The sequence below is a fragment of the Leopardus geoffroyi genome, chromosome B1, assembly GCF_018350155.1.
Source record: "Leopardus geoffroyi isolate Oge1 chromosome B1, O.geoffroyi_Oge1_pat1.0, whole genome shotgun sequence".
Lineage (NCBI taxonomy): Eukaryota > Metazoa > Chordata > Mammalia > Carnivora > Felidae > Leopardus > Leopardus geoffroyi.
Genome location: NC_059327.1, coordinates 102,059,274 through 102,084,584, shown reverse-complemented (window position 1 = coordinate 102,084,584; position 25,311 = coordinate 102,059,274). Strand labels below are relative to the sequence as shown.

The following is a 25,311-nucleotide window of genomic DNA, read 5'->3' as shown; positions in this document are numbered from 1 at the left end:
AGAACACTGTAATTTGGAAACCGTGGTCTTATTCTAGTTTAGAAGTATTTCTTGTCTGGAAACTTTAAAGAAGGAAATGTGATATTGGAGTAACATTAAACACTTTCTATGTGTGTGCATTCACACTCATGCAATCAAATAATTTATTCTGAAATGGTGCAAATGTTGATAAAGCCAAACTATCTTCTATAATTGGTTAAAATGTTCTTTTCAGGTTAAGATGAAACGCTGCAGGTGGGCCTTCTGAAGACAAGGAGAAAGAAAAACAACACTGCAGACTCTGGAAAAAAATTGAGTAAATATTTTGGCCAAGTTTTTAAAAAAATAATTTCCAATTAAAGCTGAGATAGATGAAATCTGACTTTCTGCTTCAGTTGTGTTTTAAGCTGCTTGAATGGTCATAAAGTGAAGGTTGGGGCAGTATATAACATGACCTGCCATTCATCTTACCTCACATTTGAATTGTTGATATCTGATTGACAATTAAGTTGTGTGCTTAGCTTGTGTATTGGGAGGAGAAAGCCAAGGGAAGCTTTGGCTTAATTCTCTATCAAGTGTTAACATTTTTTTCTTTCTTTTTCTTGCTCATGCCCACGTTATAAAAGGCTTTAAAAATAAATGAAGAAAATTAGTTGACTTTGGTTTGTTCTTCACAGGATACTAGGTATGTTGAAGTCAAGTATATTTTATATTATGAGTTCTATGGAGATTAGTAGAAGACACAGTTAAACACGCTGAAGAAATATTTAATTCATTTCATCAATATTTATTGAGTACCATATTTCAGGCTTTTAGTATTAGTGTTCATCATGGCCCTTGAGAATACTAGAGTAGTGAATTTTGCCTGGAAGGTAATATTTTTGTGAAATATCATACATTTTTTTATTTCTATGTGCAAAGATGTTTTTGGTTTATATAAAAGACTAGAAAACAGCACTGCCCATATGGTAAATGTTTGTATTTATAATAAATCTTTCATAATTTTAGTTAATAAAGGAAGGTACTCTACTAGTGCTACTCTAAGGTACAGTGGGATACTAGGATTCTTCTAGACTTCATTTCATCATATTTTTTTTCATGTTAAAGATAATGATAGAATTTCAAAAATTTCTTGAGAGGTTAAGAAAATTAACTCTTTAATATGAGAAAATTTCAGGCAATTTATATATAACGAATAGAAGTGACATGGTCAGGCAACAGTCTGGTGATGAGTTGGAGGGTGATGAGTTTGGCAGAGAGGTGATCATAAGAGGCATTGTAATAATTCAGGTGGCAAATGAGAACCAGAAGTACAGAGATGCAAATGGGAATTAAAGATGGGGATGGATTAGACAGATGCAAAGGAGATGTATTGAGTAGGATTTTGGGCTTGAGAGAAAGTCGAGTCCGGGTAATTTTTAGCTACTGTCATATGCAAGCACATAATAAATGTATAATAAACATTTGAAGGATAAAGGAACTGATATCTGATATCTGGCTTGAGAAACTGAGTGGATTCTGGGACCATTTACTGAGGCAGTATAGGAAGAACAATAGATTGGGGAACATGGTTGTGGGGCTGTTGTTATGAGGCATCTGTGACTTCCAAGAAATGTCATTAGGAAGCTGGATATAGATCTTAGTTAAGAAGACCCCGCTGGGGATATAAAATTTGGAGTCTCAGCTTATAGATGATGGTTAAAAGCAATGTGACTAGATGAGATCACTCAGGGAAAAATGTAGAGTAAAAGAAAAGAAATGCAGATAGGGAAGACTAATCCCTATCCTGGAAGGAAGACACACCTCAAAGGAGATGAATGAATGGATAAGGAAGCAGGAGAATCACAGAAGTCAGTGGAAGAACTGAGTTTGGAGAAAAGGAGTGAGTATTAAACACCTTTGAGATATCATAAAATGAGGACAAAGAAAGTATCTATCAGACATGTCAAGAAGTTGTTGGGGCACCTGGGTGGCTCAGTTGGTTAAGCATCTGACTTTGGCTCAGGTCATGATCTCTGCATCAGGCTCTGCTGACAGCTCGGAGCCTGGAGCCTGCTTTAGATAATGTGTCCCTCTCTCCCTCTGCCCCTCCCCCGCTCATATTTTCTCTCTCTCTCTCTTTCTCTCTCAATCTCTTTCAAGAATAAATAAATGTTAAAAAAAAATTTTTTAAAAAGTTGTTGACCTGAGCAAGAGCGATTATATGGATGGAGCCAGTTCACACTGGTAAGAGATAAGGAAATTGAAATAGGTACTGTCATTTACCTATTTCAGAAAGTTTGATTCTAAATTGAATAGAGAGGGGATCGCTAGATATATGAGTTTGAGAGTTTTTGTTTTTTAAAGGTATGAATGATATGATTTATAATCTTTATTTGCTGAGGATAAAAAAACATCAAAAATAAAATTTGAAGATAGAGGAGAGAGGGACAATAATTAGTGAAGCAAGGTCACTGACTAAGCTGGAAGGGATGGAAAATGAGGATGCAGGTCAAGGGTGCTTTAGATAGACTTCTGAGACAGGAGTTAAGGAGATGGTGATGATTACGGATACAGATGAATATGTAGAGGCAGGGTAGGGGTTGCTCCACAGAGTCCATGCAGGAGACTCTCACTTAAAGTAGAGAGAGGAAATGGTTCATTCATGGGATTGGTAATCTTCTTGGTGTGTTATTGCTGGAGGAGAGTAGAGTGCATTAGTTTAGCTTAACATGACCGGTATGAACTGTCAGAATAGAGATAACTTGTAGTTATCTTGCAAAATTACTTTTCACATACTTTGTATTAGTTATCTATTGCTGAGTAACAAATTATACCTGAACTTAGTGGTTTAAAATATTTAGTATCTTAGTTTCTTTGAGTCTGGATTTGGAAGCGCCTAAACTCAGTCCTTCTGGTTTAGGGTCTATCATGAGGTTGCAGCCAAAATCTTGGCAGGAACTTCAGTCATCTTAACTGTGGCAGAAGGATTTGCTTCCATGATGGCACACATACATGTCTGTTGGCTAGAGGCCTCAAAGCCTCACCATGCTGATCTGTCTGGGGCTTTTTAAATGTCCTAACAAGGCATCTGGCTTCCCCTGGAACAGATGATCCAAGAGAGAACAAGGAGGAAGCTGTGATGCCAGTTTTGACTTAGTTACACACCATTGCTCCTGACATACTCTTTTACAGCTGTATCACTAAGTCCAGCCCACACCTGAGAGGGGAATTCAGTTCTACCTCTTGAAGGGAGGAATGTTAAAGAGTTTTTGGACATTTTAAAACTACCATACATTTTATCAATTGTCAAGTTCTTTAGGGGCAAAAAAGCTCTTTAAAAGTCAGTGAATAATAGCCTTTATGATCAGGTGAGAGAGAGGTTCTAGAGGAGTGGGAGGTGGTTACGTTAGATTTGGTTCGCTTTATAATTTGGCCTTTTTTGCTGCTAATCAGGCTGCACAACTTGTGTTACCACTCAGGGTTATTTAAAAAAAGTGCTTGTTGACCCTTGACTTAATAGAGAATCATTTTAGGTTAAAAAAAAAATGCCATAGTGGGCAAAATATGAATTTTTTATGCCAAAATTTGAATTTTGGTAGCATTCATATTAGCTTCTAAATGTAGAGGTGGGAGGAAGGATCTCATTTTTCATATAACGAAACTTAGAACTAAGAGATAATTACTGGGGCCTTAGCTGTGTTTGTGCTTAGCTTCTCAGTGCCATAGTTTTCTCGTCTTTAAAATGGGGAATTGTTAATGAGTAGTTATTTGTGACAATTAGATGAGTAAATGCACGTAAAGTGTTTAGCACTGTGTCTAGCACACAGCAAACCTTGAATAAGTGTTGTAGCCATTGTTATGATAGCTATATTTTTATCATTTTAATGGTGAGTTAATACCATGGAATGAACGTTTCAAAGGGTAAGAGAACATTGACCAAAATGTTTAAAGTCTGAACTTTAGATTATTGATCTCTTTGTACTTGGTCGCTTTTTATGTATATGTAAAGTATATTTCTATTCATATCCATTTAAAATGCAGTGTCTGATATCACCAGTAGTACTGTATGGGTCATATCCACATAAAACTTCCCCAAAGCAGACTTCTTTGTTGTTGTTTTACTTACATGAAAGTTCAGTTTCAGTTGTAGCAATATCGTCAGCTCACAGGAATTGGCTGTTAAATGAATCTTGTGGGCTCTTAGGGTAGCAACATGCTAATAAGAAAACGTTTTCTTTGAACTTGATGTGAGGAGAGTGTTGGTAAACACATGTGACAGGTTTCTCCCTCTCCCCACATCCAAAGACCCTTTTTGGTTGGGTAAATAGTTTGAACATGTATTTGGGAGGGTTTCTGACTGAAGTGACATAAGGTAGAAGATAGAACCTTAAGAGCCAGATAGGAAAATGGAAATAGATTTATTACAAAAATCTTTTAGAATTTTACTTTGCTGGTGCTTTTTAGTGTTATGCCTTCTGGTGTATTTTTAATCTAAATGAAAGTTGATATATTGAATTCTTGATTAAAAGAATTGAAGGAGGGGCACCAGGGTGGCTCAGTTGGAGCTTTCGACTTCTGCTCAGGTCATGATCTCAGGGGTCATGAGTTCAAGCCCTGCATCGGACTTGCTGCTGTCAGCTCAGAGCTTGGAGCCTGCTTTGGATTCTGTGTTTCCCTCCGTCTTCCTTCTGTCTTTCTCTCTGCCCCTCCTGCTTGTGCTTTCTCTTTCTCCCAAAAAATAAATAAACACTTAAAAAAAAAAAAAAAAAAAGGAAACTTGCAGAATGTGTTCACTAGTCAGTACAAAATGAAGACAAAACCCCACAACCAGTGAATGGGAAGTAAAAGTAGGAGGATTACATCTTTCACTTGGCAGTTACTATTGAGCTCTTTGCATTGCTGACCATATCAAGGAATATGTTGAAGGTAGAAATTAGTTCTGGTGGATTATTAAAAGTGGATTGTATTTAAGAATCATGGTTTCTTCTAGGTTTGGAGAATTTGAGGTCTGTTCTTTTTACCCTATTACTAGATATGTTTTCTACAGATTTTTAAGAGATTTGTTTTGCTTTTAATAAGTATTTAGGTAAACCAGCATAAATTTCTGTCTATAGCAGTGAGGTGTGTTAAAGTGCAACATTTTTGTTGAATGATATGATTTCTGAGATGTTAAAAATTCTTTCATATATAACATAAAGAACAGTTTTTATAGCATAGATTACGTTATTAAAGAGTATGTTTAGTTTGCAGATTTTTAGTGTTTGAATTGTTACTCACCATATCTGAATATTTCTTTAGCAATAGTTGCCTGGTAACTAGTGTATTTTGGTACTTGATCTGCTTCTAAGAATCATATCAAACTCACTGTTATTTGTAGAACTACGTTATTCATATTAACTTAATTTCTTGATTGTTATATGTGCCAAGTAATTTTTTTGGTTATAAAATTCTGTTATTTAGTTAAATATATGTATTTTTCTCATATATTGTAAGGAATGAAATACATTTTAGTCATTGTCTACTGCTATGCATTTTATTTATTTTTTTTAGCTTTCACCTTTTTTGTTGAGCTGATTTTTTCTTAAAGAACATTAATGAGAGGCGCCTGGGTGGCGCAGTCGGTTAAGCGTCCGACTTCAGCCAGGTCACGATCTCGCGGTCCGTGAGTTCGAGCCCCGCGTCGGGCTCTGGGCTGATGGCTCAGAGCCTGGAGCCTGTTTCCGATTCTGTGTCTCCCTCTCTCTCTGCCCCTCCCCCGTTCATGCTCTGTCTCTCTCTGTCCCAAAAATAAATAAACGTTGAAAAAAAAAATTATAAAAAAAAAAAAAAAGAACATTAATGATAGTAGCTTAGCACCACTGCTGTAATGTGTTTCTTGTCAAGCACTGTATGTTAGCTTGTTTGCTTCATGTTTTTAATGCCTTGAGCATCTCTTCAGAGAAGAGATGGCCATTTGGAAACAGGCTCAAAGAGATTCAATAACTTGCTCAAGCTATCTCACAGCTAAGGAAGGTATTGAAGGTATTGAAGGGGTAGAGCAAGCTTTCCATTTCAAATCTGACTGTAAAGCCTAGTTCCAGTATACCAGATGATTTCTGTTATTTCTGATAGAATGTTATTTTACCATTTAATTCTGTTGGGTTTTGGAGTTAGTTTAATAGTGAATTGTGTTTGTTGCACTTGGAATCCTGGGACTGAAAGTAACCCGGAATGACTTTCTCGGTAGAGATGATTATATTAAGAGGATAATTGTCTATCTTGTTTGTTTAAATGAACATAATAGGACATTATAGATTTTGGCTTTATTTTGAATTTTAAGAGATAATATTGGTTAATACTCCCCTTAAAGTGATGGATGGTGGAATTTAAAGCCTTGTATCCTGATAGGTAAAATAATTTAGTCAGATTGGGCTTTTCCAATCACTCTATGTTTAATGGGTAATAACAACCTTGTTAATATATTCCATTACTATCTTGTAATGTAAAATTTACATATTTATTTTATGTGAGATATTAGTTGTAGTAAGTACTTGCCTATTTTATATACTTTATTTATGAAGCATCGTGGAATTGGAAAGTCATGTGTTTTAGGCCGTTTACCTTTAGATTGGTGAATGGTCGGTGTTTAAATGAATAGCTCAAATGTTCTAATCATCCTTGAAACTTCATTTTGGATAAAAATGTTGTCGTGATCTGATTTATGTTTTACTTTTGTTTTGGGATGTCATTATGTCATAGTAGAGATGAGCAGTCTGTTCAGACAGTTCATTTTTATTGGTATTTACTTAGATATTTGGGTCAGTTATCTGGCTTCTTAATTTTAAGGTGGACATAAATGGCTTTGAAATGGGGAACTTTTACAAAAGTATCTCCAGATAATTTGTTACATATGAGCAGAAATTAAACAGTAACTGAAAAATTCTCAAGTAAGTGTATATATTCTGTAACGGTTACTGTAGATCAGTAAAATTGGCCAAGGGTAAGTGCTTTGTCCTAATAGGTGTTTAATTTTACCTGATGGTAAAGAGAATATGAATATTGATGAAGTTCAGAGGAGAGCTGTAAAGGTCATTTATTTTCCAACTTTTAAAACTCATGCAGTTTCTTTTATAGAAAAGGAACTGAGGGCGCCTGGGTGGCTCAGTTGGTTAGGTGTCTGACTATTGATATTGGCTCAGATTATGATCTCGCGGTCGTGAGACCGAGCCCTGCTCTACACTAACAGCTCAGAGCCTGCTTGGGATTCTCTCCCTTTTCTCTCTCTGCCCCTCCCCTGCTCGTGCATTTGTGTGTTTGCGCTCTCTCTCTCTCTCTTTCTCTCAAATTAAGATACAATACAATACAATACAATACAATAAAAACATTTTAGAAAAGGAACTATAATTAAATGCAGAGAATTTTAATATGATGGTCTGAAGATACAAAGAATTGTGATTTGTCTTTTTATACAAAGAATTGTGATTTCATCGTTGTGTGAGATTTGATTAAACTTTTTTCACATAGTTGGGTTTTTAAAAAGTTGAATATCCTCTTCTTAAACTCAAGCAAATGAAAACCAGATTTTCTTGAGAGTGAAAAAGATCACTTAGGAATCTCTTTGGCTCTGCGTACATTGGAATACTCACTTATCATTTTTTTTTTTTAATACTTTTGGTGATAGCTCATAATTATGTACTTTCATGATGATGTATTTATTTCATTCATTTCTGAAACAAGTATTTATTGAGAGACTTCTGTATACAGAACTTGGTTAGATATTATGCTTAAATGGGTAGGGCAAACCCATCCTTAAGAACATTTGTCTACCAGGGGAGACAAACTTCTAAAGTAATAATTGTAATATGGTACGATAACTGCTAAGATACAGGTATTCATTCAAACAGCCTTTTTTTTTTTAGTATTTTCTATATTGCCAGACATCATACTAAAAAGGTTATTGTAAATATTCCAAATCTTATACTTAATACTCAGAATTCCTTAGCTGTATTACAGAATTTTTAAGCTCAATAAATATTTATTGAATGAATAAACAAAAAAATAGCTCAACATTATCAAGCAACTGTCTTAACTATGTTGTTCCAAAAAATCTAAATCAGTATTTACTTTCCCATGACAGTACCCAAGAAAGCTCTGTCTCTTCATAACCAGATCTTTTCACATCATAGGTAATGTTATATATAGACTTGTTCCAGTTTAAACCTGGTATAGGAAAACCTTATACCTGAAATCCTGTGTCAAATTATGGGATGATATCTCTTCTTTTGGAAGAAGGTAAACTAACCAGTGCAGTGAAGTTTTCTTGACAAGCTGTGGGCAGGTGCACAGATCCTCCAGTTCCTCCCACTCACCCCTTTTCTGAGATGATAAATACTTATTGCTGAGGTAGGGTGGAATTGGGGGACTTGGGGTAAGCTGTGGTGATGAAAGCCCTCTTATTCATTATTTTCTTTCACCAACCACTTAGGGTCATTCTTCTTACAGTTGTCATAAACACAAATTAAAAGCTAAAAACTAAGAAAAATAGAAAAGGAACAGGTACTGTAGAAGTTATGGGACTAGTGCCAAAAAACTTGGAGTAATAAGTAAAAAAAAAAAAAAAAAATGAAATAGAAGAGATTTTAGATAAATATGAATTTGACTTTTTTTTTTTTTTAATTGAGAGAGAGGGAGAGAATCCCATGAGGAGGGGGAGAGAGAGAGAGAGAGAGAAAGAAAAAGAAGTGGATGGAGCTCACCTGAAGAGGGGCTCGAGCTCACCTGATGAGGGACTCAAACTCATGAACCATGAAATCATGACCTGAGCCGAAGTCAAATGCTTAACCAACTGAGTCACTCAGGCGCCCTGAATTTGATTTTTCAAAAATCTATGGAAGCCATCAGATTCTTTCATCTTTCTATCACCAGATCTCCCCATATCTTGGTCTTTCCTTTCCTTTCTTCCTGTTCAGATGAAGGAAATGTTTCTCTTTCTGTCATATATATATATATGTATATATATATATATATACACACACACACACACATACATACATATATATATATATATATATATATATACACACACACACACCCTGAATTAAAGCAAACTTTTAAAAGATATTAAATATTTAACACTGTGTCCTTTAAATGGTATGGTTTTATGATCTCTTTATTTTATTTTTTAATTTTATTTTTTTATGATCTCTTTAAAGTACAGAATCATTTTTCATGTAAAAGAAAGCTATCCTCAGATTTAATAGGACTGGTAACAAACAAACAAAAAAATAGTTCCTTAGTTTAGGTCTTCCTAGAACCAATACCTGGATAGGAAGGACTCAAGTACAGAAGTGATCGTAGGAAAGACTGGTAGGAGAATGGGGAAGTAAGAAAGGAAAGGGATTGAAGTCAGTAAAGGACATTATCCTAGCAGTTACCACTGTGGGCATCTGGAGCTCACTACCATTGGTGAACTCTTGGGAAACCAAATGGAGTATGCCTCAGGGGCGCCTGGGTGGCTCAGTCAGTTAAGCGTCTGGCTCTTAATTTCAGCTCCGGTCATGATCTCATGGTTGGGGAGTTTGAGCCCCACATTGGGCTCTGTGCTGACAGCGTGGGGCCTGCTTGGAAGTCTCTCTCTTTCCTTCCCCCCCCCCCTGCTCTCTGCTCTCTCTCAAAATTTCTGCCCCTCCTCTGCTCTCTCTCAAAAATAAATAAGTAAACTTAAAAAAATACTATGCCTCAGAGTTATCCCAAATCAAGAACAAAGAAGCTGCAGTTGTGTATCCACCACTTTCCTATCCATCATTGATGTTACCTCTTTGGCATTTCTGGCTTGCCCTGAGTATAAGCTGAGCATGTTTCTGCAGTCCAAAAGCAGCCCTCAGTAAAGTATTTGGTTGTTCCAAATGAGCAGTCATCTTTTGTAGAGATGAATGCTAACAGTATGTGGGCAAGACACCAAAAGCATTGGTTGCAATCAGCAAACATTTATATGGTGTATTATTTACTATGTGCTGGGTGCTATTCTAAATAGTTTACATACATGAATTTATCAGTTTTCACTATTCACCTCTGTCAGGTAGGTACTATTAGTGTTCTTGTTTTACAGATGAGGGAATAGAGCACAGAATGGTTAGGTAACTTGCCCATGGTCACACAGCTATAACATTAGATCTGGTAGTTCTAACTTAGTCTAGTATAGAATCCATGCTCTCAATCCACATAATGTCCTGTTTCTGGAACAATATAGTCTGAAGCAGGATCTTTGGATTCTACTGTTTTTTCTTTGATGACTGCCTCCTCCTTCTCCCTTCCCCAATCTCTCTTAATGTTCTTTATGTCCTTTCTTGATGAAACTTACTTGTCTCCCCTTTCTAGAACAGTATATATTCCTTCCATTCTTATATTCAAGGCTGTCAATTCAAATAATTCTTGCTAAGGTGATCTTTCTGATGTTGTGATGAAGTTTGAGTTTGCTCAGTATTTGCACTTTAATTTTTTAAAAAGCTAAGTATTTAAGCACTGAAGAAAGACATGATGCTAGAATGACAGATGACTGAGTTGTTATTTTTGGGTTGGGAGACACCTATTTCTTGGTTGGTTATAAGAAGAGGTCAATAGATGTATGCTTGGGCAAGAAAAGTCTCTCACCTGTCATTTCCTATCTTCTAGTTACCAAATCTCTCTTTTTCTTTTTAAATTATGGAAGTATTATATGCCAGTTGTAAAACATTAGACAATACCTAAGTGTCAAGAGTAAAAGTGGAAGTCCTGTTTCACTGTTTCTTTTCCTTCCTCCTAAGTCTTTCCCAATGCTCTTTCTAGAGGTAACGATAATATGGCTTCACTGTTTTTGCTGATTTAAAAAAGTGCGTATATATACACACACTCCATATATGTGCACATATATACATATGTGTGTATATATATGGTGTCTATATGTAATATACATAATGGATAGTCTTTTTTTTATGTTTATTCAGTTTTTTTTGAGAGAGAGACAGAGCATGAATGGGGAAGGGGCAGAAAGAGAGGGAGACACAGAATCTGAAGCAGGCTCCAGGCTGTGAGCTTTCAGCACAGAGCCGGACGCGGGGCTTGAACCCATGGACTGTGAGATCATGACCTGAGCCAAAGTCGGACGCTCAACCGACTGAGCCACCCAGGCACCCCTGGTCTTTTTTCTTTTAAACATTAAGTGGAATGCTGTACATTTTGTTTCTCAACTTGCTCTTTCCCTGCTAACATTACATATATCCTGGACTTTTCTGTGTATCAGCCCATATAGAGCTATCTCATTTTTTTAGAAAGGCTGCATATTATTTCCCAGTAAAGTATACTGTATTTCACTATTTAATTATTTTCCTATTAATTGATATATTTTTTTCAAATTTTTCAGTACACTGTGTAATGCTGTCCAAGTTAAAGTATACACATTCTTACAGTATTTGAATAAATTGTTCTTTCCAAATGTAGTTTACTCCCCAACTGTGTATGAGTGCCCATTTTCCCATACTTTTGCTGAAGTAGTTATTTACAGTCTTTCTAATTTTTACTTATATCACTATTGGGTGATTGTCCCAATGTTTAGTGATACTATCTTTCTCTGTAAATTGCCTACTTATATATTTTGTTCATTTGCCTATCATATTATTTACATTTTTCTTACTAATTTGTGGGATGACCTCCATTTCTGAAGGACCAAATTAAGATTTTGAATTCTGTCTCTAAAAGTGTTAATGTAAGTATTAGATGTTTGATAATTTGATTTTTTTATGCCAGTGAGAAAGAAATAAAATAGTTTGAATGTAGTATTTAAAAAGATTTTACAGGTAATTCACTTTGAAAAGTAATCATTTTGGAAAGGTATTTCCTAAAATGGTGGTAGTAGTGGTGGTGTTAAATTAGGAACTTTGATAAATCTCTAGTTTATGCTCTGTTTGCTTGAGCTATTTCACATTTTCATGTTTTTCTTTGTCACTAAAAATAATAATTGCCACAATTTCTATTTTAATGTAGACAGCAGTTTTGAATATCATGGATTTCAGGAAGAATGAAGAGAATATAGATGAGTCATGAAAATATTGAGGGGTGTCTGAGTGGCTCAGTCAGTTAAGCATCCGATTTTGGCTCTAGGTCATGATATCACAGCCTGTGGGTTTGATCCCTGCATCAGGCTCTGTGCTGACAGCTCAGAGCCTGGAACCTACTTTGGATTCTGTGTTTCCTCTTCTGCTTGCGCTGTGTCTCTGTCTCTCTCTCAAAAATAAATAAGCATCAAAAAAAATTTTTTTAAGAAAATATTGGGGCGCCTGGGTGGCTCAGTCGGTTAAGCGTCCGACTTCAGCTCAAGTCACGATCTCGCGGTCCGCGGGTTCGAGCCCCGCGTCGGGCTCTGGGCTGATGGCTCAGAGCCTGGAGCCTGCTTCCGATTCTGTGTCTCCCTCTCTCTCTGCCCCTCCCCCGTTCATGCCCTGTCTCTCTCTGTCTCAAAAATAAATAAACGTTAAAAAAAAAATTAAAAAAAAGAAAATATTGAGAGAGCTTGTCTTAAAACATGTAGGTCAGATATTTTCTTACATAATAGATAAAAATCCATTTAAAATGATGTAATACTTGAAAACAGTGGCTGTGTTCAAGGCACTGTCACTGGTATTATGGATACAAAGATAAATAAAACAATCCTTACTGATCATAATATATTGGGAGAGAGAGAAGCAAGATAGATTAAGTTCAAGTTATGTGTCTTTGGGAGGATGCTCAACTGACTGAGCCACCTAGGTGCCCGTCCTTTAATTCTTTTAATCAAGAATTCAGTATATCAACTTTCATTTAGATTAAAAACACACCAGAAGGCATAACACTAAAAAGCACCAGCAAAGTAAAATTCTAAAAGATTTTTGTAATGAAACTATTTCCATTTTCCTATCTGGCCCTTAAGTTTCTCTTTTATCTTCTACCTTATGAACTTTTACTTTTATTAAATTTACCTTTTTTCCTCTCTTACATGATTTCCTTTGCAGTTTAATAAATCTCTGATTCTAAATTTAATATTTGAACTCTCCGGCCTTTAGATGCTGCTCTGGAAAAACTTCAGTAATGGATCAAAGGAAGAATGAGAGTATTGTTCCTAGTATCACTCAATTAGAAGATTTTCTTACAGAACACAATTCCAATGTTGTTTGGCTCCTTGTTGGTAAGTAGAATACATTTTCTTGTACTTTGTTTTTTATGTACGGATTAACAACTGTCACATTTTAAGCAGTAGTTAGCTGAAGTTGAAATGCTTACACTACCATTCATTTATTTTTTGGAAAAAAGGTTTCAATCTGTATTTCTATGAATATTTGCTCTGGCAAGTGCTCTAGAGGGCTCTTTTTCTTAGGTTGCCTCCTTTTGTGTGAGTTAGGGGAGGTGGGAGGAGAAGAAAGACATTGCAATTAGTTTATTTTTCCTGTCGCAAGTCCACTCCTTCACCAAACCCCATCTCAGTGCGTGCACGTGTGTGCGCGTGCGCACACACACACACACACTTTTTTTTGTTTTATCATGATGAATCCCTATGGTAAATATGTTTTTATAGCAAAATAAGAGTGTATATGCCTAGTTAATCTCATCTCTTTCATTACTCTTTATACTTAACAGTGGGCTCTGCCAGTAAAAAAAAAAAAAAAAAAAAAAATTGGGGGCTAATACTCCAGCAGTTTTCTAGGTACATAGAAATAATACAAAACAGTGTATAAATCAATGGCAAAGAGAGGGAGGGAAAATGAATGAATGAATGAATGAATAAATATGAATAAGAGGAAGAGAATATTGTGGGCTGTTACTGCCCAGAAAGTTTTTGTGGATTTGAATTTTAGCATAAAAATTAGAAAGGTAGAGGGGAAAATAGGGTAAGATCGGGTAAGAAGGGAAAAAGAGGGTAATGATGTTTATTGTGTATCTTCTGTGTGCCACATACCACTGGCATTTTGCATATGTTGTCTCAATGCTCAGAGAAGACTTAAGGTAGGTATTATTCTTTTCCTTTTAACATGTTGGAGAATTGAGGCCCATAAGGATTAAATAGCGTACACAGGTTACATAGCTCCTTTTTTTCTGAGTGCATGCTTATGTTTCTTTCATGACACCATAGGACGTGTAAGGAAATGGGTAGAGGTGAAGTGTATATAGAAGGAATTATGATTTAAACTTTGAGTTCTGATTTTTTCTAATTGATAGAAGTGCCCTATTATAAATCATTCATTAAAGCCAAAAAAGTAAAATGAAATGCAAAATATTAATATGAAATAGAACTTCATAAAAGCAGCATTGAAAATTACCTTTTAGGTTAATTATGGTAGAATTCTTCCTTATTTCCTATCACTGTCTTCTCTTATTACCTAGAATTTCTCTGACTTTTTTCTGTTGTGTACAACTCCTTTTCTTAAGGAAAAAGCAACAGCAACACCCAGAAAGACATTGAGTGACTATTTACTCTTGCTGTTTTACTAAGTGGCCTTATGATATTGAAGGGGTTTGAGAGACATGATAGAGTGAAAAGGCCACAAGTCTCAGGTTGTATAATACTAGAAGCATACTTTCTCAGCAGATACCTCTTGCTTTTCCGAATGACCCACAGTAACCTGCTGTCAACACAGTGATTTACAGTAAAAATTAGCACAAAATGTTTTTAAACTTAAAACATAATGACATATTCAAATCACTATTTTGTATACCTGAAACTAATATTATATTATGTGTCAACTATACTTTAATAAAAAAACCCAAAACACTTTTTTTTTTAATGTTTATTTATTTTTGAGAGAGAGAGAGAGACAGAGTGTGAGCAGGGGAGGGACAGAGAGAGACAGAGACACAGAATCCAAAGTAGGCTCCAGGCTCCACGCTGTCAGCACACAGCCTGATACGTGGCTTGAACCCATGAACCATGAGATAATGACCTGGGCTGAAGTCGGATGCTTAACCAACTGAGCCACCCAGGTGCCAACCCCCCCCCCCCCGCCCTCCCCAAAACACTTTTTTTTTTAAATTTTTTTTTTTTTTTTTCAACATTTATTTATTTTTGGGACAGAGAGAGACAGAGTATGAACGGGGGAGGGGCAGAGAGAGAGGGAGACACAGAATCGGAAACAGGCTCCAGGCTCTGAGCCATCAGCCCAGAGCCCGACGCGGGGCTCGAACTCACGGACCGCGAGATCGTGACCTGGCTGAAGTCGGACGCCTAACCGACTGCGCCACCCAGGCGCCCCCCCAAAACACTTTTTACAAACAAAAATACAATGACATATCATCAAAATAACTTTTCAAAAGAATTGTTCTAGAAATAATATTTACGGACAAATCATAGCACTTATTACATCAGAGCTGTTACCGTCAATCTAAGCTACCCTGAGAAAATATATTTTGATTCTCCGTGACTGCTTGGTTTTATCCATGTTAAAATAACCTTTTTAAAAAGTTAGGAACTTAATGTGCTGTTGTTAAATGGTGATACATGTTAAATTGCTTTACATTATTTTGTCCTAATTTGGAAAATAGTTATACTTCTAAAGTGAATAAGTAAAAGGAAAGTTATTATCAAAAACTGCTTTCTCACATTTTAATTTTTGTATATTAATGAACTAGGTTCTTTGTGGGAATATTCTGAATCCTGTAAGTGACTATAAACTTTTCATGAAAAATTGTCAAATTTGAAATACCATTTACTGTAGCATATTCACTGGCATTCTTTAAAAGTAGGTTATTGTCTTATCTATTAGAGCAAAATAGCATAAGGTGGCCTGTTTAATATAGATATGCCTTTATGTAGAGTAAAACTCTCACTTCTTTACCTTTTATTAGAAAGCAGGAACTATTGATTAAAAAAAAAAAAACACTGCTTTTTCTCTGATTTAAAAAAATCATTGGTTTTCATTCTTTTTAAATAATTGTAGCCTTTAGGACACAGCTTGGGAATGAGCTTTTAGCCTAATAAAGGTGGACATTTTTCAGAATATTTAGAAATAAGGGCTTTCTCTTTCCAGAACATCTTTATATATGTTTAATAACTAAAACAGTAAAAAATAGTGAGAAAGAAAACAAAAAAAGGAAGTATTTCTTTAGTTAGTCTGATTGGAATATGTGCTTTTCTGGCTAATACGTAAGGAAAATGAGAAAAGATGGATAAGGTAGAATCAGTATTTGGTGTTAAAAATCCAAGTATTAAATTCTAAGAGGACATATTACTATATAGAAGTAAGTCCTATCATTTCTGAATGTAATGATCTTTTACTAACAAGTTTTTATTAAGATATTAAAGTGATTGTAAAGGAAACTTATAGTGAGATTCTTTTGCATTTTTTTCTCCCAACAGCTACCATTTTGTCCTGTGGATGGATTATTTATCTCACGTATTACAATTCTCGAAATGTTGGTCTTATTTTAACATTGGTTCTTAATAGATTATACAAACATGGGTATATCCATATTGGTAAGTTTGAGTAACACTGAATTTTTTTCTTCTGCATAACCTTGAGATTTATATTATAAATTTATATTTTATAAGTGATCATCAGAAATTACCTTTGTTTTATGAATGTTAACCTAACTGGAATTTCTCTCACACAGCACTCTATGACAGAAGATAAACTATCACTTGGTTAGGTTCTTTATCTCATTCTTGTTTCTTAAAGTGTTTCTATAGTAACTTTTGGATTTTTTTTTTTTTTTGCTTGTAAAAGATACTTATTAAAATAATTGGAAAAATATAGGCACATATAAAATATAGAAATAGAAGTTTCTTAGGATACTACTATCCAAAGAAAGTTTCTAATGCTCACTGAAGTTTTTGCCATTTTATTTTTTTTTTTCTTTCAGTAACCTCTACTTAAAAAAAATCTATAAGTTGGAATCATTTTGTGCATTTCATTTTGTGGTCCACATTATTAATTTAGTAATGACTACTTATAGGTGGGAAGTTTTCAGATTCAAGGGTCTATCAGGAACCAATATGTTTTAGAAAGCCCTCGACCAGTGGGAAAAAGGGTTGAGAGGTCACTGACTAGAACTATCCTAAGTTTCCTTAGAGTACTTCTTAGTGGTCGATATAAATAACATTTCCCTCAAACATAAGTCATCTTCCACTAATTTGAGACAATGACTGGTTCCTGGAATCAAAGAAATTAATGGAGAAAGATGGTGAATTATCACTGCTTTGGGATTTATTTAATAGTTGTGCATAATTAAGGGAATTATTCATATGGAGCAACTATTTAATGTCTTCATATGCGTATTTAGCAGTTTCAGTTCATAGTGATGGTACTTATTGTACTTTTTGTTATATTTGAGGAAAGAGGGATAGAAAATTAGTAAGGCTGTAAGGACATCAGGAGGGAGCCAGGAGAGAACATTTAATTATTGAATAAATTGAATGCTAAGATTATTTTAAGCTTCAAGTACTCTACTCTGTATCAAAACAATTCCATTAATCGCTGTTGTTGTTGTTGTTTTTCCTACAACAGGCTCCTTCTCTTTCTCTGTTCTTTCTGGAAAAGTCATGGTTCGTGAAATCTATTATATTACAGAAGACATGTCTATTAGGTAAAAAAACAAAAAAAACTCATCTTAAACTTGAAATATTGTAAATTTTTTTCTGATTATATTTAATATGACTTCTTCAGATAAAACCATAAATCAAAAATAATTTTTTCAGAGAAAGACAGATAACCATATGTTTTCATTCTTATGTGGATCCTGAGAAACTTAACAGAAGCCCATGGGGGAGGGGAAGGGAAAAAAAAAAGAAAAAAAAGAGGTTAGAGTGGGAGAGAGAGCCAAAGCATAAGAGACTCTTAAAAACTGAAAACAAACTGAGGGTTGATGGGGGGTGGGGTGGGGGAGGGTAGGTGATGGGCATTGAAGAGGGCATCTTTTGGGATGAGCACTGGGTGTTGTATGGAAACTAATTTGACAATAAATTTCATATAATAAAAAAATAAATAAAATTAAAAAAAAGAAGAAAAATAATTTTTTCAGTAAATCATATCCGGTGAATTGATGTTTAAAAATATTTTAATCAGATTAATTAGCTAAGGTTCAGACTGGCAAAAAGTTTATCAAAAGGCAGCTTGTAGGAATGAATAATCTCATTTCATTCCTATTATGAATACTTGAGCCATTAAATTACCTTACCATTTTTCTTGGAGAATTCATGGTGGTCATTTGTTACATAAAACAAGGATCAGGGATGCTGATAATATTTTTAAGGTATTATAGGTAATAAGTTTTAAGAATTGTTTAGTGTCTGTTAGCTATTCTAATTTTATTTATTTATTTTTTTTGTTTTGAGAGAGAGCAGGGGAGGCACAGAGGGAGAAGGAGGGAGAGAATCTTAAGCAGACAACATGCTCAGAATGGAGCCCAATGCGGGACTTGATCTCATGACCCTGAGATCATGACCTGGGCCGAAATCAAGAATTGGATGCTTAACCAACTGAGCCATCTAGGTGCCCCTCTAAATTTACTTTAAGAAGGATACACAAATCTGAATATAATAACAAATGATAAATAATATATTAAATACATTCTTCTGTAGGCCTTAAAAGAAAAGCTTACTCTATTTTTGTGATTTCCTAACATTTGATTTCTTAACTTAGATAGAACTTGAAAGTTTTGAATTAGTTGAGAGGTGCTAGTGTTTGTCAACCCTCACACCTCACTTAAAATAGTAGAGACAATTTCTTTGTGACTCTAACATTTTTTAAAGAAAAGTAAAAAGGTGAGAGTCTATAATTATGTTCATCATTTTGGGGCATGAGGTGCTTTATAATTGTAGAGATGAACGAGTATCTTGAAAAGCTTCTATTAGCATTTTAGTGTTCCCCGTTCAAGATTTGGCCTTTTATTTATATAGTTTTTACACCATTAAAAAAATATCATTTATAGAAGAAAAAAACTTTTTCTGTTAGCACATCATTTTCCTATTACATGTGATATGGTATTAAATTTTACCTAAATAGAGTAATTTAGACTATGCAAATTCTCTTTCTTTATTTTTAACTGGGATATTATGAAACATTTATGTATACCAGAGATCCATTGAGAACTTTCTGTATTTTCATATTCATTACCAATTGCTTGCCTTTTATAACAACTAATTAAATAAATTAAGTAAATTGTTACTGAAGTTTTTATTTTGTAATTTATCTTGCATAGAATTCAAGATGGATTTATAATTTTTCGGTGGTGGAAAATGTATAATCCAAAGCAGAAGCAACATGGTGAGTCTTCATGTTTTTATGTATTTGAAATCTTTAATTATATGATGAGTGTTTTTAGTTATGGACATTGAAATATTTCACATTTTATAATAGATAAAAATATTTTTTAAAGTTTTGGCATTTAAAAACTCTCATTTTCTCACCAGTTGTCTGGAGATCTTTCAGCAGCTTTCCTCTTGCCTGGTTATATTTAGTTACTTTAGCATATTATTTATTCAGGGTTATCCTCAGTATGACCCTTACTCCTATGCATAGCTTTACCTCCTATTACATCTGTGGATCTAACCCATACTATGGTTAAAATGGACTTCCTAGTACTCTTTAATCCTTCTACTAAATCACTTTTCCTACTTTTCAGCTTCTGTGACTTTATTCATACTCCTGCCTTACACTGTTACTAATTTTCATTTATCTACTATGCTAAGGGTGAAGAGAAAAGAGGACATGAAAGCTCTAGACTATCTTCTGGTTCTGCTTTAATCATCAAAATTTTATCATCTCAGAGTTTTCTCCCTAAGTCTTCATTTCACAACTCTATAAGTGCTCCTGTGCCCCTAACCTTCCTACTTGATGTTAACCATACCAGTAGCTTCAAGGAATGTAGACCTTGACTTTACTCCCTAGAATAGTGGTTCCTAAACTTTTCGATCTCAGGAACTATATGTACATTCTTCTATATTACTGAGGAACCCAAAGAGCTTTTATTTTTGTAATTTATATAGATACCTATTGCATTCAAAATTACACCTGATAATTATAGAAACATTTTTGATTTCATTAAAAATTAAGAAACAAAACAGATGAACATAGGGGAAGGGAAGTTTCAAATAAGATAAAAACAGAGAGGGAGGCAAACCATAAGAGACTCTTAAATACAGAGAAGAAATTGAGGGTTGCTGGAGGGGTGGTGGGTGGGGGATGAGCTAAATGAGTGATGGGCATTAAGGAGGATGTTTGTTGGGATGAGCGCTGGGCGTTCTATGTAAGTGATGAATCACTGAGTTCTACTGAAACCAATACTATACTACATGTTAACTTACTTGAATTTAAAAAAAGTCATAAAGTTCCTTTTGGCACCATCCTCAAAAAATATAATAAACCCTGTACCTACTAAAATAAACAACATACTTTATGAAAAATAACTTTTCCAAAGCAAAAAAAAACAAACAAAAAAAACCCAAAAACAAAAAATAAATAATGAGAAGAGTGGTATTGTTTTATATTTTGCAAATCACTTTAATGTCTAGCTTAATAGATAATTGGATTCTCATCTGCTTTTATTCAGTCTGTTGAAGTACCATGTATAATACAGCCTTTAAAAATAACTCCACTGTCCATTCATGGGAGAGTAATTGAGAAAAAGTTAAACATCTTTGTATAATACTATTAAAATAGTTTTGACCTTACGGTCCCTGGAATAGATCTTGGGATCCCTGCAAATGTCCGCAGACCATACTCTGATAACTACTGTTTTAGAAGATTTTAGGTGGGGACTTGGAGAATAGTGTCAGAAGATGATGACACTCCTGCACCTTTTCTTAGCTGTTAGCACATTCGGTGTTTCTGGCACCCCACATTGCAATTCTGAAATGGTGGTTAGTTCTACAGAACTTTGGAACTTCCCAATTAATTTTTTCCTTTTTTTGGTGGGTTCACTTTAGGAACCTTGCTATTATTTATAATTTTATTTCTATGGGAAATTAAAGTTCCAAAAGTTTTTAAACTTAGCACAGGATTGAGGTAGCCTAAATTACTTTTGAATTCATTGTTACTTCACTTTTAGTCTTTTTTTTTTTTTTTTTTTTTTTTACTGTCATTCCCTTGCTCCCACAAGCTTTTCCCCCTTCAACATAATCTATCATGTACCTTGAGATGACTGGCATAAATTGGTAAGAATTTGGTATCTATAGAATTAATGAAATAGAATGACTAGAAAAAATAATGGGCAGATTTCGTGTCTGGAAAAAGTTTTCTAAAAATTAGAGTTGTTTGTTGGATAATTTTGAGCAGAGATTGAGTGACTTCAATTTTTTTCAGTGTTTTAAAGATGTTCTTATGAACCAATGAAATTATAGGTATATGAGTTCAGTAGACCCATTTGAAAAAAACCCTTCCCACTACCCCATGCTTTTTACCCCAGGATTCTAAGGAACACAATTAGGGAACAACTGATTTTCTCAAAATCCTTTATCAATTTGGAAGCAACTAATGTTCTCAGCAATCCACATTTTGCAAATGGAAAAAACAGAAATTCCTGTGATTAATAACTGATAAAACCAGAATGAAAACTGAAGTCTGCTGACTTCTAGTCTAGTGCTGCTTATATTATAAAACAGGCTTGTCAAATATGGCCCAAGTAGGTTCTTGGAAATTCTTATATATAAACACTGATAGCAGCTTATGAGAGGAATGAATATGATAATTTGCAGTATCCAGAGGCAATTGCAAGTCTTAAGGCTAAGCCTAATGAGATTGCCCACTTTAGAATTTTCGTAGACATGCAAAATACTATCTTAAATTGTTAATAGCTTTTTTTTGAAGAAAATAATTGCTTAATTTTGTCATGAAATATTTCATCTCCTTAAAGTAGATTGCTTTACATCAAAATACATGGATGTGGTCAAGAGTAGCTGACCCAAGTCCTTCATGAAAAGAGGTAGCTTTTAATAAAAATCTTTACCTTATTTAACAGATATTGTGTATTCATTTTACTGATCCTTGTGTTAAGCTGAAAGGGGGGATTTAAAAAGGTGGAGTTGGGTGTTACTCAAATCTATTTCAGGATATACATGCATATAAGTAATTATCATTAAAGGAGAGAGGGAACAGTGAATGTGTGTTGAGGAAAAATACCGTCCTCAAAGTTATCATTTTTAGTATGGCCCACCTGATGTGGTCCCAGCAGGGTTGGTGTGATGACGATTAAAGTTATGCCCATATGTTAGGAGACAGAATGTTGTGAAAGTCCTATCTTTTAAGTAGCATGCATGATGACAGTGGGTAGGATTATGTCAAGCAGAGGTGGAATAGAAGAGTGTACCTCAGGCGAAACAACTGGTTTAATCAATGGTGTTGAGGTTGGAAAACAGGGGTGTGTTTAGAAATTAGAAAGTAACTTAATTTGGTGGTAAATATAAGATACAGGAGTAATAGGGGATGAAACTGTATTGTGAAGGATATTGAACACCTGGGAGTCTCTGCCATTTTTTTTTTGAGAAAGGGAGTGATATGAACGTACCTCATTTCAAAAGATATAGCAAAATGTAATTACTACTTCTGATGAATACATCCCAGATTAATATAAATAGCTCATACAGTAGCCCTTCCTAGACTGGCTCTCCTATGCTGTTTTTTGTGTCTTGGATTCTTTTTGTCTTAATGTTAACATATTTCTGTGTCTCAGTTTTCTCTGTAATTGTCCTTGATAAAGAATAGAAATAAAATTTTTGGATATTTTATATCTTAATATATAAGAATATCTTAATTGAGGCACCTGGGTGGCTTGGTCATTTGAGCATCCAACTTCGGCTCAGGTCATGATCTCGCGGTTCATGGGTTCGAGCCCCATATTGGCCTCTGTGCTGGCAGCTCAGAGCCTGGAGCCTGCTTCAGATTCTGTGTCTCTGAAGATTCTATGTCCCATTCTCTCTGCCCCTCCCCCGCTTGTGCTCTGTTTCTCAAAAATGAATAAATATTAAAAAAATTAAAGAATATCTAAATTATTTTTTCTTATTTTTGGTGTGCTAGTGCTTGCAATAGAAAAGATAACACACCTCATCTTATAGTGATGTTAAAAGTTGGTAGACTATTAGTTATCACATTTGAAATTCTAATTATTTGCTCATAGTTTTTCCTATATTTTAACATTTCTTTCTTTCTTTCTTTCTTTCTTTCTTTCTTTCTTTCTTTCTTTCTTTCTTTGTAAATTTATTTATTGTTTAATTGACATCCAAGTTAGCATATAGTGCAACAATGATTTCAGGAGTAGACTCCTTAATGCCCCTTACCCGTTTAGCCCATCCCCCCCCCCCCACAACCCTTCCAGCAACCCTCTATTCTCTATATTTAAGAGTCTCTTATGTTTTGTCCCCCTCCCTGTTTTTGTATTCTTTTTGCTTCCCTTCCCTTATGTTCATCTGTTTAGTATCTTAAATTCCTCATATGAGTGGAGTCATATATTTTTGTCCTTCTCTGACTAATTTCACTCAGCATAATACCCTCCAGTTCCATCCACGTAGTTGCAAATGGCAAGATTTCATTCTTTTTGATTGCCGAGTAATACTCCATTGTATGTATATACCACATCTTTATCCATTCATGTGTCGATGGACATTTGGACTATTCATACTTTGGCTAGTGTTGATAGTGCTGCTATAAACATTGAGGTGCATGTGCCCCTTCGAAACAGCACATCTGTATCCTTTGGGTAAATACCTAATAGTGCAATTGCTGGGTTGTAGCGTAGTTCTATTTTTAATTTTTTGAGGAACCTCCATACTGTTTTCCAGAGTGGGTACACCAGTTTGCATTTCCACTAGCAGTGCAAAAGGGATTGTCTTGTCCACATCCTCACTAACATCTGTTGCTGCGTGAGTTGTTAATGTTAGCCATTTTGACAGCCATGTTTGACATTTTGTGAGGTGGTATCTCATTGTGGTTTTTCTTTGTATTTCCCTGATGATGAGTGATGTTGAGCATTTTTTCATGTGTCTGTTCACCATCTGGATGTCTTCTTTGGAGAAGTGTCTATTCATGTCTTTTGCCCATTTCTTCACTGGATTATTTGTTTTTTTGGGTGTCGAGTTTTGTAAGTTCTTTGTAGATTTTGGATACTAGCCCTTTATCTGATATGTCGTTTGCAAATATCTTCTCCTATTTCATCAGTTGCCTTTTAGTTTTGCTGATTGTTTCCTTTGCTGTACAGAAGCTTTTTATTTTGATGAGGTCCCAGTAGTTCATTTTTGCTTTTGTTTCAACACAGAGACATGCTGAGTAAGAAGATGCTGTGGCTGAGGTCAAAGAGGTTTTTGTCTGCTTCCTCCTCTAGGATTTTGATGGCTTCCTGTCTTACATTTACATCTTCCATCCATTTTGAGTATATTTTTGTGTATGGTGTAAGAAAGTGGTCCAGGTGCATTTTTCTGCATGTTCCTGTCCAGTTTCCCCAGCACCATTTGCTGAAGAGACTGTCTTTATTCCATTGGACATTCTTTCCTGCTTTGTCAAAGATTAGTTGGCCATATGTCTGTGAGTCCATTTCTGGCTTCTGTATTGTGTTCCATTGATCTGAGTGTCTGTTTATGTGCCGGTACCATACTATCGTGTTGATTACAGCTTTGTAATACATCTTGAAGTCCGGGATTGTGATGCCTCCAGGTTTGGTTTTGTTTTTGAAAATTGCTGTGGCTATTTGAGGTCTTTTCTGGTTCCATACAAATCTTAGGATTGTTTGTTCTAGCTCTGTAAAGAATGCTGGTGTTATTTGGATAGTGATTGCTCTACATTTTAACATTTAAATCTATGTGTTGTTCATCAGGAGGAGCACAGCTTTGGTGAGGGTGGAAGAAGTTTCTCCTCCAAGTGCTTTTAAAAGAAATTCTCTGTTACAGAGGATGATATTCTCAAGATGCTCATAGTCACACGTTTCAAAAGTAAAGTTATAAGGGGCACCTGGGTGGCTCAGTTGGTTAAACGTCCAACTCTTGGTTTTGGCTCAGATAGTCATCTTGCATTTGTGAGTTCAAGCCCCGCATCAGGCTCTGTGCTGATAGTGCAGAGCCTGCTTGGGATTCTCTCTCTCTCCCTCTCTATCTCTCTCTTTCTCTCTGTCTCTACGTTTTCCCCACTCATGCTTGCTCTCTCAAAATAAATAAAACTTAAAAAAAATGAAGACACAATGCCAAATAGCAACGTAGGAATAAGCGGTTTGGTCTAGGTACATTATTAATCTAGCATGATTCAGAGATAGAATTTAGAATATAGTATGTAGAGGATTGAATATATTGCAAACTAAGCTTTTGATAAAAAGTTGGGCAGTATTATGGAATTTATTAAAATGGTGTATTATGTTCACTAATGAGACCTTAATTCTAGATATTATTTCCTACTG

The 25,311-nt window shown here is 35.1% G+C and overlaps 1 protein-coding gene across 16 annotated transcripts in view; it reads left to right on the top strand.

The window, feature by feature from the left end:
• Positions 1–200: 200 nt before the first annotated feature.
• KIAA1109 (KIAA1109 ortholog) overlaps positions 201–25,311 on the top strand; it is a 211,040-nt gene continuing 185,929 nt past the window's right edge. For 12 of the 16 annotated variants that reach the window (XM_045468446.1, XM_045468497.1, XM_045468429.1 and 9 more), the window contains exons 1-5: positions 202–295; positions 13,014–13,135; positions 16,298–16,414; positions 17,445–17,523; positions 19,138–19,202. In XM_045468446.1, coding sequence (XP_045324402.1) covers positions 13,039–13,135; positions 16,298–16,414; positions 17,445–17,523; positions 19,138–19,202 — 358 coding nt within the window. In that variant the 5' untranslated portion in view covers positions 202–295; positions 13,014–13,038. Of the gene's footprint in view, positions 296–605; positions 665–13,013; positions 13,136–16,297; positions 16,415–17,444; positions 17,524–19,137; positions 19,203–25,311 lie in introns of all 16 variants that reach the window. The other 4 variants (XM_045468453.1, XM_045468439.1, XM_045468420.1 and 1 more) reach the window with 3 other exon arrangements.